At 37.2% G+C, this 11,043-nt stretch overlaps 1 protein-coding gene across 10 annotated transcripts in view; it reads right to left on the bottom strand.

Annotated features, from left to right (window-relative positions):
• Positions 1-254: 254 nt before the first annotated feature.
• Positions 255-11,043, bottom strand: part of LOC128010245 (splicing regulator ARVCF) — a 200,852-nt gene continuing 190,063 nt past the window's right edge. For all 10 annotated transcript variants that reach the window (XM_052593005.1, XM_052593010.1, XM_052593003.1 and 7 more), the window contains 7 exons: positions 10,471-10,663; positions 9,497-9,608; positions 8,603-8,690; positions 6,711-6,764; positions 6,015-6,127; positions 3,499-3,611; positions 255-2,709 (listed from right to left, as the gene is read on the bottom strand). In XM_052593005.1, the coding sequence (XP_052448965.1) occupies positions 3,510-3,611; positions 6,015-6,127; positions 6,711-6,764; positions 8,603-8,690; positions 9,497-9,608; positions 10,471-10,663 (662 nt within the window). In that variant the 3' untranslated portion in view covers positions 255-2,709; positions 3,499-3,509. The remainder of the gene's footprint in view (positions 2,710-3,498; positions 3,612-6,014; positions 6,128-6,710; positions 6,765-8,602; positions 8,691-9,496; positions 9,609-10,470; positions 10,664-11,043) is intronic.

Here is an 11,043-nt window from a genome sequence, read left to right as displayed (position 1 = left end):
ATCCTGGCAGATGCAGGAGAGAAGGCTGAGAGGAAGACTGGGGTCAGGCTCGTAAACACACATATATCCATTGCACACAGGAGCTACACACACACACTGGATGATGGGATATAATGCTCAAAGTTAGAAGTATTTGACAGTTTTTGCCATGAATAATTCCACTCTTGTAGTTGTTAAACAGCCAGAGGGATTATCAGTCTTTAAATCACGTAAAAAATGGTTTTCTAGAGAAACAGAAAGAAACAGACAGAATGTGCTCATTTCAGGCATGATTTATTGAAAACACACCAAAGTGATACTCTACAAACCTGTATTTTTCTTTAACAAGAGCAATTCTCTCTTCTGGGTATTAGTAAAATTAACAATACATTCGGTCACTGTGGCATTGTTCTTGAGCGTTAGGAAAGCACTAACAACTATATAAACCCTTTTAACGCTTCTATCTTTTAAAAGTTTATAATACAATTAAATGTAATAGAAGGCAAAACCCACCAGCAGTCTAGACTACATTGAGAACACAGAGTGAGTGAAAGTGGGAGGAGTCAGAGAGAGAGAAAGAGCAGTTAGGGACCGATAAAACATATAAAACAGACTTCTTTTCATCTAACATGGAAAAAAGGTTAAGGCACATGATAGTTACAAACACATTTGCTACCAAGTTGTTCATGTATCGAGTTTTGATGCTTTGAAATTAGTGATATCTACAAAGGTAGGTTTCTCTTGAATCCATTTCAACATCTGGTTTTCTATAAATATACAATCTGATGCAAATTCAGACTCTGGGAACCTCTTCCTTTGGTTGTATTCTGCTAAAAGGCAGTCAGGAACAGACAGTCAAATATTAATAATGAACCTACACAAGGCTAAAGATCTCAATGTCGTGGCACACATAATTTCCTTTTTAAAAATTGAATTATTACACTGTTATTCTGTAATTAGGAGTCTCTGTTAAAAACAACTGGAAAAAAAAACGTGCTATAGAAAGTTACATATAGAGTAACAGATGATAAAGCAGGTGTGTGCTGCATATTAAACATTATCCAAAAAATGTCTGGAATAAAAATAATAATTTGTCGGTCTACTTCGTATGTTTGTGTTTGCCCATTTATACGTGGTAATGGCTAAAGATTGTATGTATAACACAGGATATCTTTACACTGACAGTGGGGACATTTGAGAATCCACAATTGTGATGTTTTTTTGTTATACTTGTAAGATACATTTTTGATGTGAAAGTATTCTTGCATTAGAGCTGAAATAAAAGTATCTATTTATCCCTGATTTCTCTTCTAAAATTCATTCTGGTCTTTCCTTTAAATTTTGCCGACCAATCAGATCATTCTGAACAATTGAAAAATTAACACTGATAATAAATGGTTACATTTAAAAAAAACAAGCTGTAAATATAAAATATAAATGAGACAATGAGAATGACTCTGCATCCTTTGATACACATTTAACTAAAGCAATGATCTGTTTATTAAATTATTAATTTTTATACAAACATGGCCATGCTTTGTGTATGGAATACTGAATGTGCTCTGAACAATCTATTAAGGATTCACATTTATCAATGTTATAATAATGGGTGTGACCTTTTTGCCCTCTTTTTAATATTTGTAACCTAATATACATTTATAAAACAACAAAAATATAAAATGCTTTTAAATCTACTTTTATGACAACAGGAGAAAGGGAATCCTCCTCTATCATCCCCTCATAACACAATCTACATATTAACAAATTGATTTTTTCCCCCTCATCACCCCTTTTTAAATAAACCAAAGCAATAGTTGGTAAGTGCCAGTGTTACCCAGCATGCCTCTACAGCTGGACATGTCAAGGGGAATACAAGAACAGCAGATCAAATCCAGCTGAAAGCAAAGCAGCTCTCCTCCTTTCAGCTCCACTATGAGCAGATGGCATTGTAAGGTGAACCCCTGCTTTTTAAGTGAGAAGAAATAAACACAGTGATAATATGTCTTTAAAGTTGCTTTATAAAGCCAGCACACAGAAACTGCGAAAGCGTGCATTTCAATATAGACCTTGTATGTGCCCCCACAACGTTGTAATGGACATCAACAGCAAAAAAAAAAAAAAAAAACTTTTCCTCTTTTTACAAATGTCCTCAACTATTTTAGAAAACCTAAACTTTCATTAAAACTCTACAAAATGAAAACAAAACAAAATTCACAATTCACTGCACTTCTGGGGAAAACAAACCCACAAAACAAACAGTAATCAGGCAGAAACGTACAACAAAAATAATATAGGCAAAAATTATATATATATATTTTTTTTGACATAAAAATAGTTTTTTTTTTCTTTCTTATTTCCTTTTACCCCTCAATCCAATTATTTCCAATACACGTCCACGTCCATGACAGCACTTCCTGTACACTCAAATCAATCCACTATTCTGGCTCCGTGACAGAAAATCCTCAGCTGTGGGTACACTATGTCCAGTGGGAATGTACATATGAGAAATGTTTTTTTTTTTTTTTTTTTTTTTTTTTTTTTCAAATTTTTTATTTTTTATTCACTTGAGAAATCTCAAAATATTGGCTGTTGAATGAAAGTTCGTATTTTTCTCTCGCTCTTAGGCAAAAGTCTTCAGGATGAGTCCACATCACGGTGAGCTCTGCGATTAATGGCAGTGGTGACGTGAAATCCTTGCGGGGTAAGAAGTGGCGCTGTTGCTAGCTAAGCCTGCAGCGGAGAGGGCAGGAAAGCCACAGACATCAGATGACATTATTGGAATAAACATTTTTGTTCTAATAAGAGATTTTTGTAATATGTTCACAAAAAAGAAATGATTACATTTATAGATATACACAAGATAATGTCTGCCAAATGAAAGTGAGCATGATATTTAAATGAAGGATGATTTTTAGGATGTTGAAACTAATGACACATTTTCTCTATGAAACTTACCAGATTTAAATAATACTCGACATGATTAAATTCTACATGTTTCAACTGATCATGGTTTCCTGCCAGACAGATATAGTATGGGATGAAGAAAGCCAGGATGAAGAGCGGATATTTGGCAAGCATGAGAGTGAAAATAAACAGATGATGATGATGATGATGATGATGCTAACCCAGAGAAGTCAGCACTACTTAGCAACTGTGTAGCTTGTTCCTTTTTGTCCACTTTCCACAGAAAATGAGGTTTGGGGTGAGGTTATTAGAATGATTTCTGAAGGATCATTTGATACTGATGACTGGAGTAATGGCTGCTTTAAAAACAAGCTTTTGAATGGTACTCATTTTCCAATTTTCAAGACATCTGTTTGATTCTATCTTCACATCTATTCTGAGTCACAATCTTCATGAAGGAAATTATATTTTAAGATCTGAACATGCAGTCGTCAGATTAGCGACCGATTCAGACAATGCACTTCTCTGGGTTAGACAGAGCAAATGATGAAAAAAGGGTGGGTGTTATTTCATAAACAGGATGGGTGAGAACAAAATCAAACGCATAAAACCTACCATGCATGCATTTAGACCCAGGAGTCAACAGGCAGAGGTTTAACATCACAAGCATCCACCAGACTGACAGTTGGCCTGTTGCTCCTGATATAGTGTTTCCTATTTGTGTCATTCTGCAGCAATGGGAGAAGGGTTCAAATCAGCAAAACCGAAACAATTTAAACACACAGAGAAAGGCCAGAGTTAGTCCTTGCAACAGGCGAAGCTCAAGGGGAAAATAAACAGTTTGAAATTATAGAAGTGAAATTTAATTAAAGTGAATGCATGCAGAACCATTCTGAAAACAACAAAACTTTGATCTGCATGATTTTTAGGTATACATGCGCGTTGTGTCAGCAACTCCCCTAGAGGGAGCAACTTCATTGTATTAGTAGGGAAATAAACCCTTGATGTGTGCCAAATATTGTGACAACAGAAAAGAATGTATCTGATTGTTTGGTTGACATTCTGACAGTCAGGAATCTGAGTTTGTCATGACATCTATTAAAGCATTTGGAAAGTCTAACAAAGAAATATGGCAGGCAGCTGTTGAACTACAAAGCCCCATCACAATGCTGAGATGGACTACACATGGTACAGAGATTTAGTCGTCAATAACGCAGAGCTCATCTATGAGCACAGTGTGGCCTCTTTCGAATGCAGACACAGTAAAGTGAATCATTCTCACTCTGGGCTCTGATAACACTCATCCATATAAAGTCAAGAGGGAGTAAGAAGTCGATCAACTGTTGCAGAGGCAATTGATATGCAAGTCCACCTCTCCTACAGATGACAGTCAGAGGTAAAAATGGTAGCACCAGGCAGTTTCTTAATCATCTTTATATTCATTTAAAAATCACAAAGCTGACATTTAATTATTAATTAATAGTATTTAAACATCTAAGCACCACATGTAGCTAACAACAGACTGTATGAGGGGTATATATTATAGCTATATATATATATTAGGGTGCTCCGATCACGATCGGCCGATCGTTATGCGCATCTCGTCAGTAAAGCCGGTTCTCTAATCAGCGGTTAATTCCATCAGGTGCGTGATTCCACATAGAGCAGCTGTTACTACACAGAGCCGTTGTTAATAGAGAAGATGCGCAAATCCACGTTCATTTTCAGCATTTATTTGTGCATCTTCTCAGTTAATAACGGCTCTGTGTAGTAACAGCTGCTCTATGTGAAATCACGCACCTGATGGAATTTACCGCTGATTAGAGAACCGGCTTTACTGATGAGATGCGCATAACGATCGGCCGATCGTGATCGAAGCACCCTAATATATATATATATATATATACAGTATTGACCAAAAATTTGGACAAACCTTCTCATTTAAAGAGTTTTCTTTATTTTCATGACTATGTAAATTGTAGATTCACACTGAAGGCATCAAAACTATGAATTAACACATGTGGAATTATATATGGAATTATATACATAACAAAAAAGTGTGAAACAACTGAAAATATGTCATATTGTAGGTTCTTCAAAGTCACCTTTTGCTTTGATTACTGCTTTGCACACTCTTGGCATTCTCTTGATGAGCTTCAAGAGGTAGTCACCTGAAATGGTCTTCCAACAGTCTTGAAGGAGTTCCCCGAGAGATGCTTAGCACTTGTTGGCCCTTTTGCCTTCTGTCTGCGGTCCAGCTCACCCCTAAACCATCTCGATTGGGTTTGGGTCCGGTGACTGTGGAGGCCAGGTCATCTGGCGCAGCACCCCATCACTCGCCTTCTTGCTCAAATAGCCCTTGATGCCTTCAGTGTGACTCTACAATTTTCATAGTCATGAAAATAAAGAAAACTCTTTGAATGAGAGGGTGTTTCCAAACATTTGGTCTGCACTGTATATATACCCCTCATACAGTCTGTTGTTAGCTCCATCAATGGAATCATTTGAATGGAAAGTTTAATTAAAAAAAATTACATTTCAGAATTTGTTTTGCTTAAATTAATTATTTTTTTCTTTTTTCTTTTATTTATATAGACCAAACATTTGACTGATGCTTTTCAGCGCTGAATAAAAAGAAAATCTTTCTTGACTGTCTGCCCTCTTGGATTAAATTGTATTTCTTGTATTTTACAAGGCAGCATAATATTTCTACAGTACCTGCTGTTTCTATCTGCCATCATGCTGCGGGGATCTACTATGCCATAAAATCAGTATTGCCATGCCCACTTATTATAAGCGACTTTAGGATTGTTTTTCATTAAGTTGCTTATAAATATGGGCAGTCATGGGTTGTATTTCCAATGCATGAAAATCACTGTGGTTTGTTGTGGAGAATTAAATTGCTTATTTTGGCTCAGACCAGATTGCTTATTGTTCTACATATCTGGCAACGCTGTTCTGCAGCCTTCCACTAATTAGATAACTCACTAGGTTTTGCAGCTAACCAACACGAATTCACTGTTAACATATAATTTCTCTTTTCTCTGCACAACTTGCAGTGTTGGTGCCTGAAACAGCTAATGAGAAAGAGTGCCTTCTCAGATTTAAACAGATGTAGAAACGTGTCTCACTTCTGACACTTCGGCTCTGAACTTTAACGGCTCCCGCTCCTGCAGATCCGACGAGCCGTCACTGCTTTTGTACTTGGAGTCTTTGTCTCTCTGGTCAATCGTCGAATAGCCATCTAATGAGAGGGAAAGACAGCAGAAAAGCTCAGTGATCATGATCAGTATGTCAGCACCCTCAGCATGGCTCTTCAAACAAACAGCGACGAATCCCTCAACCTTCAGCTACATGCTGCGTTCACAGATGTTCTCGTGATGTGTGTGATTACTGTGCGGCATTTGTGTTTGTTCATGCAGGCCGTGTCTATGAGCTGTCCCCCACAGTCACCACCATTTCATCACTTACTTCTACCCACTACAGCAGCACCCCGTCTTCAGCCTCTGTCCAATTATTGTCAGTCAGGCTTGGAGAGGATGCTGCTTCAGTGGAGAAGATCAGAGAGACGGTGTTACTCTGTAGCGAACAAGCAATAGTGCTTCTGTTCAAATCTTCATTGGCCCAAAACTCAACAACACGACAAACATCTTATTAAAAGAGGGGTATTGCAGACAGCGTTGGAATGAAACTCTTCAGGGAAAAACTAAACACAACATTGATTGTGAAATATTTGAGGGTAAATGGAATTAGAAGGATTATGGGTTTGTATTCTCTTAAAATCACATTAGTCAGTAAGATTTTTTTTCATGCCGACATAGTCTTACCTGGACCGAATTCGCCCATAGGTATCATATCCCCACCGCTACAGCCTCTGCTGCCTGAAAAGCATTTTACAGGCAGGATTTTTCACATCACTAATACGCATGCTCACTTTTACAATGTCAAATGAAGTATAAAACCTCGAAATGTCAAAAAATAGTTTCAAATGCATAATTCTCTGTGAAATCCCAAACTATCTATAATTCTGAAGTGAGAGACACCAATCAGAGAAGAGCAGCAGTCTGACACAACAGTAACCGCCCACTACCACAAAGCATAGGAATTACAATAATATCAAACCATTTTCAAGTGAGATAATAATAAGAAATGTTTTTTGAGCACCGAATCAGCATATTAAAATGATTTCTGATGGATCATGTGACACTGTAGACTGGACTGATGGCTCTTGAAAATTCAGCTTTGCCATCACAACAATAAATTACATTTGAAAATATATCAAAATAGAAAAGTTATTTTAAATTTGAATAATACTTCACAATAGAGGGATTATGGTTTTAATAAAACAATAACAGTAAAAACAATAACTGTTTTTACTGTATTTTTGATTAAATAAATGCAGCCTTCTCAAACAATACACTTAGAACATAGTCTCTGCCTCAGACGTCACGCTCATGGACCGCTGGATAAATGTCTGATGCATATGGAACCCAAAAGTGGAAACACTTCAGGAGTGTGGAAGTCGTCATCGGATTGGGTGAATTATACAGGATTTCCACGAGACGTGTGTGTCGCATTCTTTAACGTTCCGCCACGAAAACAAAAAATGCTGTAGTGCCAAACCACCTCACAAAGAAGAAAGCCATCGAGTTTACAACTGTGACATTGAGCACTTATCAGGATCAACTAAACACTGGATGTTCAAAAGTACGTCAAATATTTAAAGTTTGCGGCATAGAATCTTAAAAATATGCTCGGGAGTTTTACACACCGGTCTGTTATTGTGGCGACATTTCCACGCCCCGAAACATGACGCTGAACAAAAACTGTGATTGTGACTGGTGATTGTGATTGGTTGTTTGAGATGTTGGTCAAATGACCTCATGGATGGGCCTCGGCCAATGAAAGCTGCCATAGATTTCAGACCTTCAGTTCAGCCGTCAATCTGAAGGTCTGCGAGACTACTTAAAACAAAGTATTTTATACTCGCAATGATTTTTAGTTAAAAGTTTCATATTTTATTGTTACGCTGATTCAATAATACCCTTCAGAATTATTCATGATGAGTAGATCAAAGTGGTTAGTTTGGTTTAAGACCTTTTTATAGATTTTAATTCAGCTATAGAGAAAATGAATTAAATTAAAAATGAAAAGTTCCTGTAACAAAGGCTTTTGAAAAGATGGGCGGTCACTGTTGTGCTCAATTCTCCACAGTAAGGCAAGCAGGGAATGGCATGGGACTGATGGAAGTGATCAAGTGCATCCCTGTCCTGAGCATCCATGCTAACAGCAGTAATAAAATCTGAAACAAGCCAAAGCTGTCATGCTAACTCCTCTCTCAATGAGATGTGCCTTGGGTGGACGGATGGTGCTTTTTATTGCAGCACTGCAGTAGTTTACCATCATTTTACTTGAGAGTGAATGAATAATGAGCTCCTACACTGAGGCCCATTAATCTGCTGTCTGATCATAAATTATTCTGTATCATATGATCCACTCAAATGACCGATTAAAGGCCAAGAGATGCGGCAGCTGCACACACCAGCTGAGCAGCAGAGGTGAGAGATCAAGCGTTCTGTCATGTGTTAAAACACAGCAAGAAGTAGTGTTCAGAAGATATGCTAGCTCAGGTGGCACCTGAACCTCCAGAACTCCCCTGAGCACCCAGATTCGCTGCTATCAGGGTGTGTAAAGTCTCTGTTCAGGGTCTTATGCTAACCTTGGTTCTTCTCCATCAAGGGGAGTGTAGTATCGTCGTAGCCAGGCTTGCAACTCTTAGATGCTTTGGGAGTGCCAGTCGGTATCGGCTGAGAAGGATCAAGAAGAGAATGTTTCAGATACACAGGACAGAGTGACAAATCTTCAACAGAAACACTTGGTTTTGAACAAACTATGTCTCTTTCTTCACTAAATATGTACAGTAAGGGCTGCAAAGGGGAGTTACAATAGAACTTTCTGAGTGAATCTCACAGAAACCATCAAGAAATGTCTGAATCATATTTCTCTTCTTTTCGAAAAACATTATTTTGCATCAAGGAAATGAGATCTATTACTTTGACCATCGTGATTTTTTTGCATTCTGAAATAATTTCACTGGCACATAGGCACAATAAATAAACTTAAACACATTTGAATTGAATTGAATATTTTCACAATAGAAATTAATGTACATTTGTAAATTACAGAATAGATGAAGTATACATCATTTCAGTATTTGTTTCACTGAATATATTTTTTATAATTATTATTTATGTGACCTTTAATATCGTTTCATATCATATTTATTTTATATTTAAAAATAATATAATTGATTTTAAATGATAAAATAAAATCGTGTCCACTCAGTAATGTTTAACATCAATGAGAGTTTTTTTTTTTGTTTGTTTAGAAATTTGAGAGGGGATGAGAATTTTGGAGGACATTTCAGTTTGATTATCATGAAAATGACAATCCATTAACATCTCATTTTCATCTTGCAAATATTTTCTTAGTAATTTCTGTTTTAAAGTGAATTGCGACCTGGACATTTCTTCATGGCATTGACCTTTCTCCACTTTGGTTTAGGATTAATTAAGAAATCAGAGTGTTTGTGTGCATTTATGCTTCACTCTACTTGGAAGTGTGTTTTATTCCAGCCATCCTTGGTCAGGGCGTTTCTCAGCTCCTTATAGCTCCAAACCGTCTGTAGTACATGGGAAGCGGCTTTGGTTTCCCTTGCTGACTGGCTGCAATGCATAAACATGAAGGGAAAGAGAGTTATGCAGAATCCAGAGCCCAGCGGAATAACTCTCAAATTCAAAGTCATCTATTCCCCTCCCAGCAGCGCAGTGTCACTATGGCTCCAATCTCCAATCCCTGTGGCCTTAGATTTCTCTCTTTTCACTTCATTAGCTTTTCCTGTGATCCTCACTTAATTACCAGGAGCCTACGACTTCAAAGCCTCAACTCCAGAGTCGGAGAGAGATAGCCACTCTCCAGGCTAGCATGTACTCTTTAAAAAGTTAATCTCACACAATCAATATTTAGTTTTTGGTAAAATCGTGCTCAGGCAGAAACGGTTTAAATGTTGTGCAGTTTTAAAAGAGGTCACATGTGGAAAGGATGGAGGAGGTTTGTTTAACCCTTTAACATACGGCTCACTCTCTGGAGGTCTCTGCTGCTTTTGATATCTACAGGACTACACCATTTAATATTCAGTTTTTCAGACGCATATATTAAAGATGACATGTGTGGTGATAAAAATAAGTCACTTCAAAAAGCAGCAACTCTTGTTGCTGTTTTTCTCTTTGATTTGAGGAGGACCCAAACTAACAAGATGTTTACAAAGATCAAAAACCTTAAGAAAGCCTCAAGAAATCATAATTGGTTGAAGTGAAAATACTATAGATAGTTGGCTTGATCTACAGTAGAAATCAATTATAACAGAAAGATGAAAAGTGAAAATAGATGTTACAAATGTTAAAGCTTTTTGATTTAATATTCTACTTTCATCAAATATCGGATTTGAGCAGAAACCAGTAACTTACAGTGTGAATATAGCTTAACTCTACTCAAAGAGTCATTACCATAATCTTGGGCTGTTCTTACCTGGTTCTGTTGATGGCCACTAGTTTGTCGATCGCTTGCGCAGTGATGAGAGAGCGAGCGTTCTCAGAGCTGTCAATGATGATTTCATGGATGGTGTTGAGGATGGCCACAACGGTGTCCTCCTCCAGGTTCTTGGCAGGCCGCTGCTGTCCGCTGGGCAAGTTGCTGACCAAGTCCCTCATGGCGTAACTCCCTGAAGACGATAATAGAAAATTAGGGAAAGATTCAGCTCTGAAAGTATGTCAAGCAAGTTTCAGTTACCATGAAGTAACGGAGTAATAACAGCTGAAAATTCAGCTTTACAAGATTTAATCACATTGTAGATTTTCTTTTTAATAGAAAAGTGTCTATTTTTACTGTATGCCTAATAATACAGATTAAATAATTTTAGCCTTGGTGAGCATAAGAGATGTCTTTTAAAAACATTACCAAACCGTACTGTTAAATTACTAAATCTGACTTTGTGTGCAAAAATGTTTTTAATAAGGAAAAGAAATCTTGAGTGCACATTTATTTATGTATCATGTAAATGTGTGTTTAACATTATGGGCAGTAATGATCTAGAAATGCTAC

The sequence above is a fragment of the Carassius gibelio genome, chromosome A5, assembly GCF_023724105.1.
Source record: "Carassius gibelio isolate Cgi1373 ecotype wild population from Czech Republic chromosome A5, carGib1.2-hapl.c, whole genome shotgun sequence".
Taxonomy (NCBI): Eukaryota; Metazoa; Chordata; class Actinopteri; order Cypriniformes; family Cyprinidae; genus Carassius; species Carassius gibelio.
Note: the sequence above shows the minus strand (reverse complement) of the source record. Positions and strands in the feature narration are given on the sequence as shown.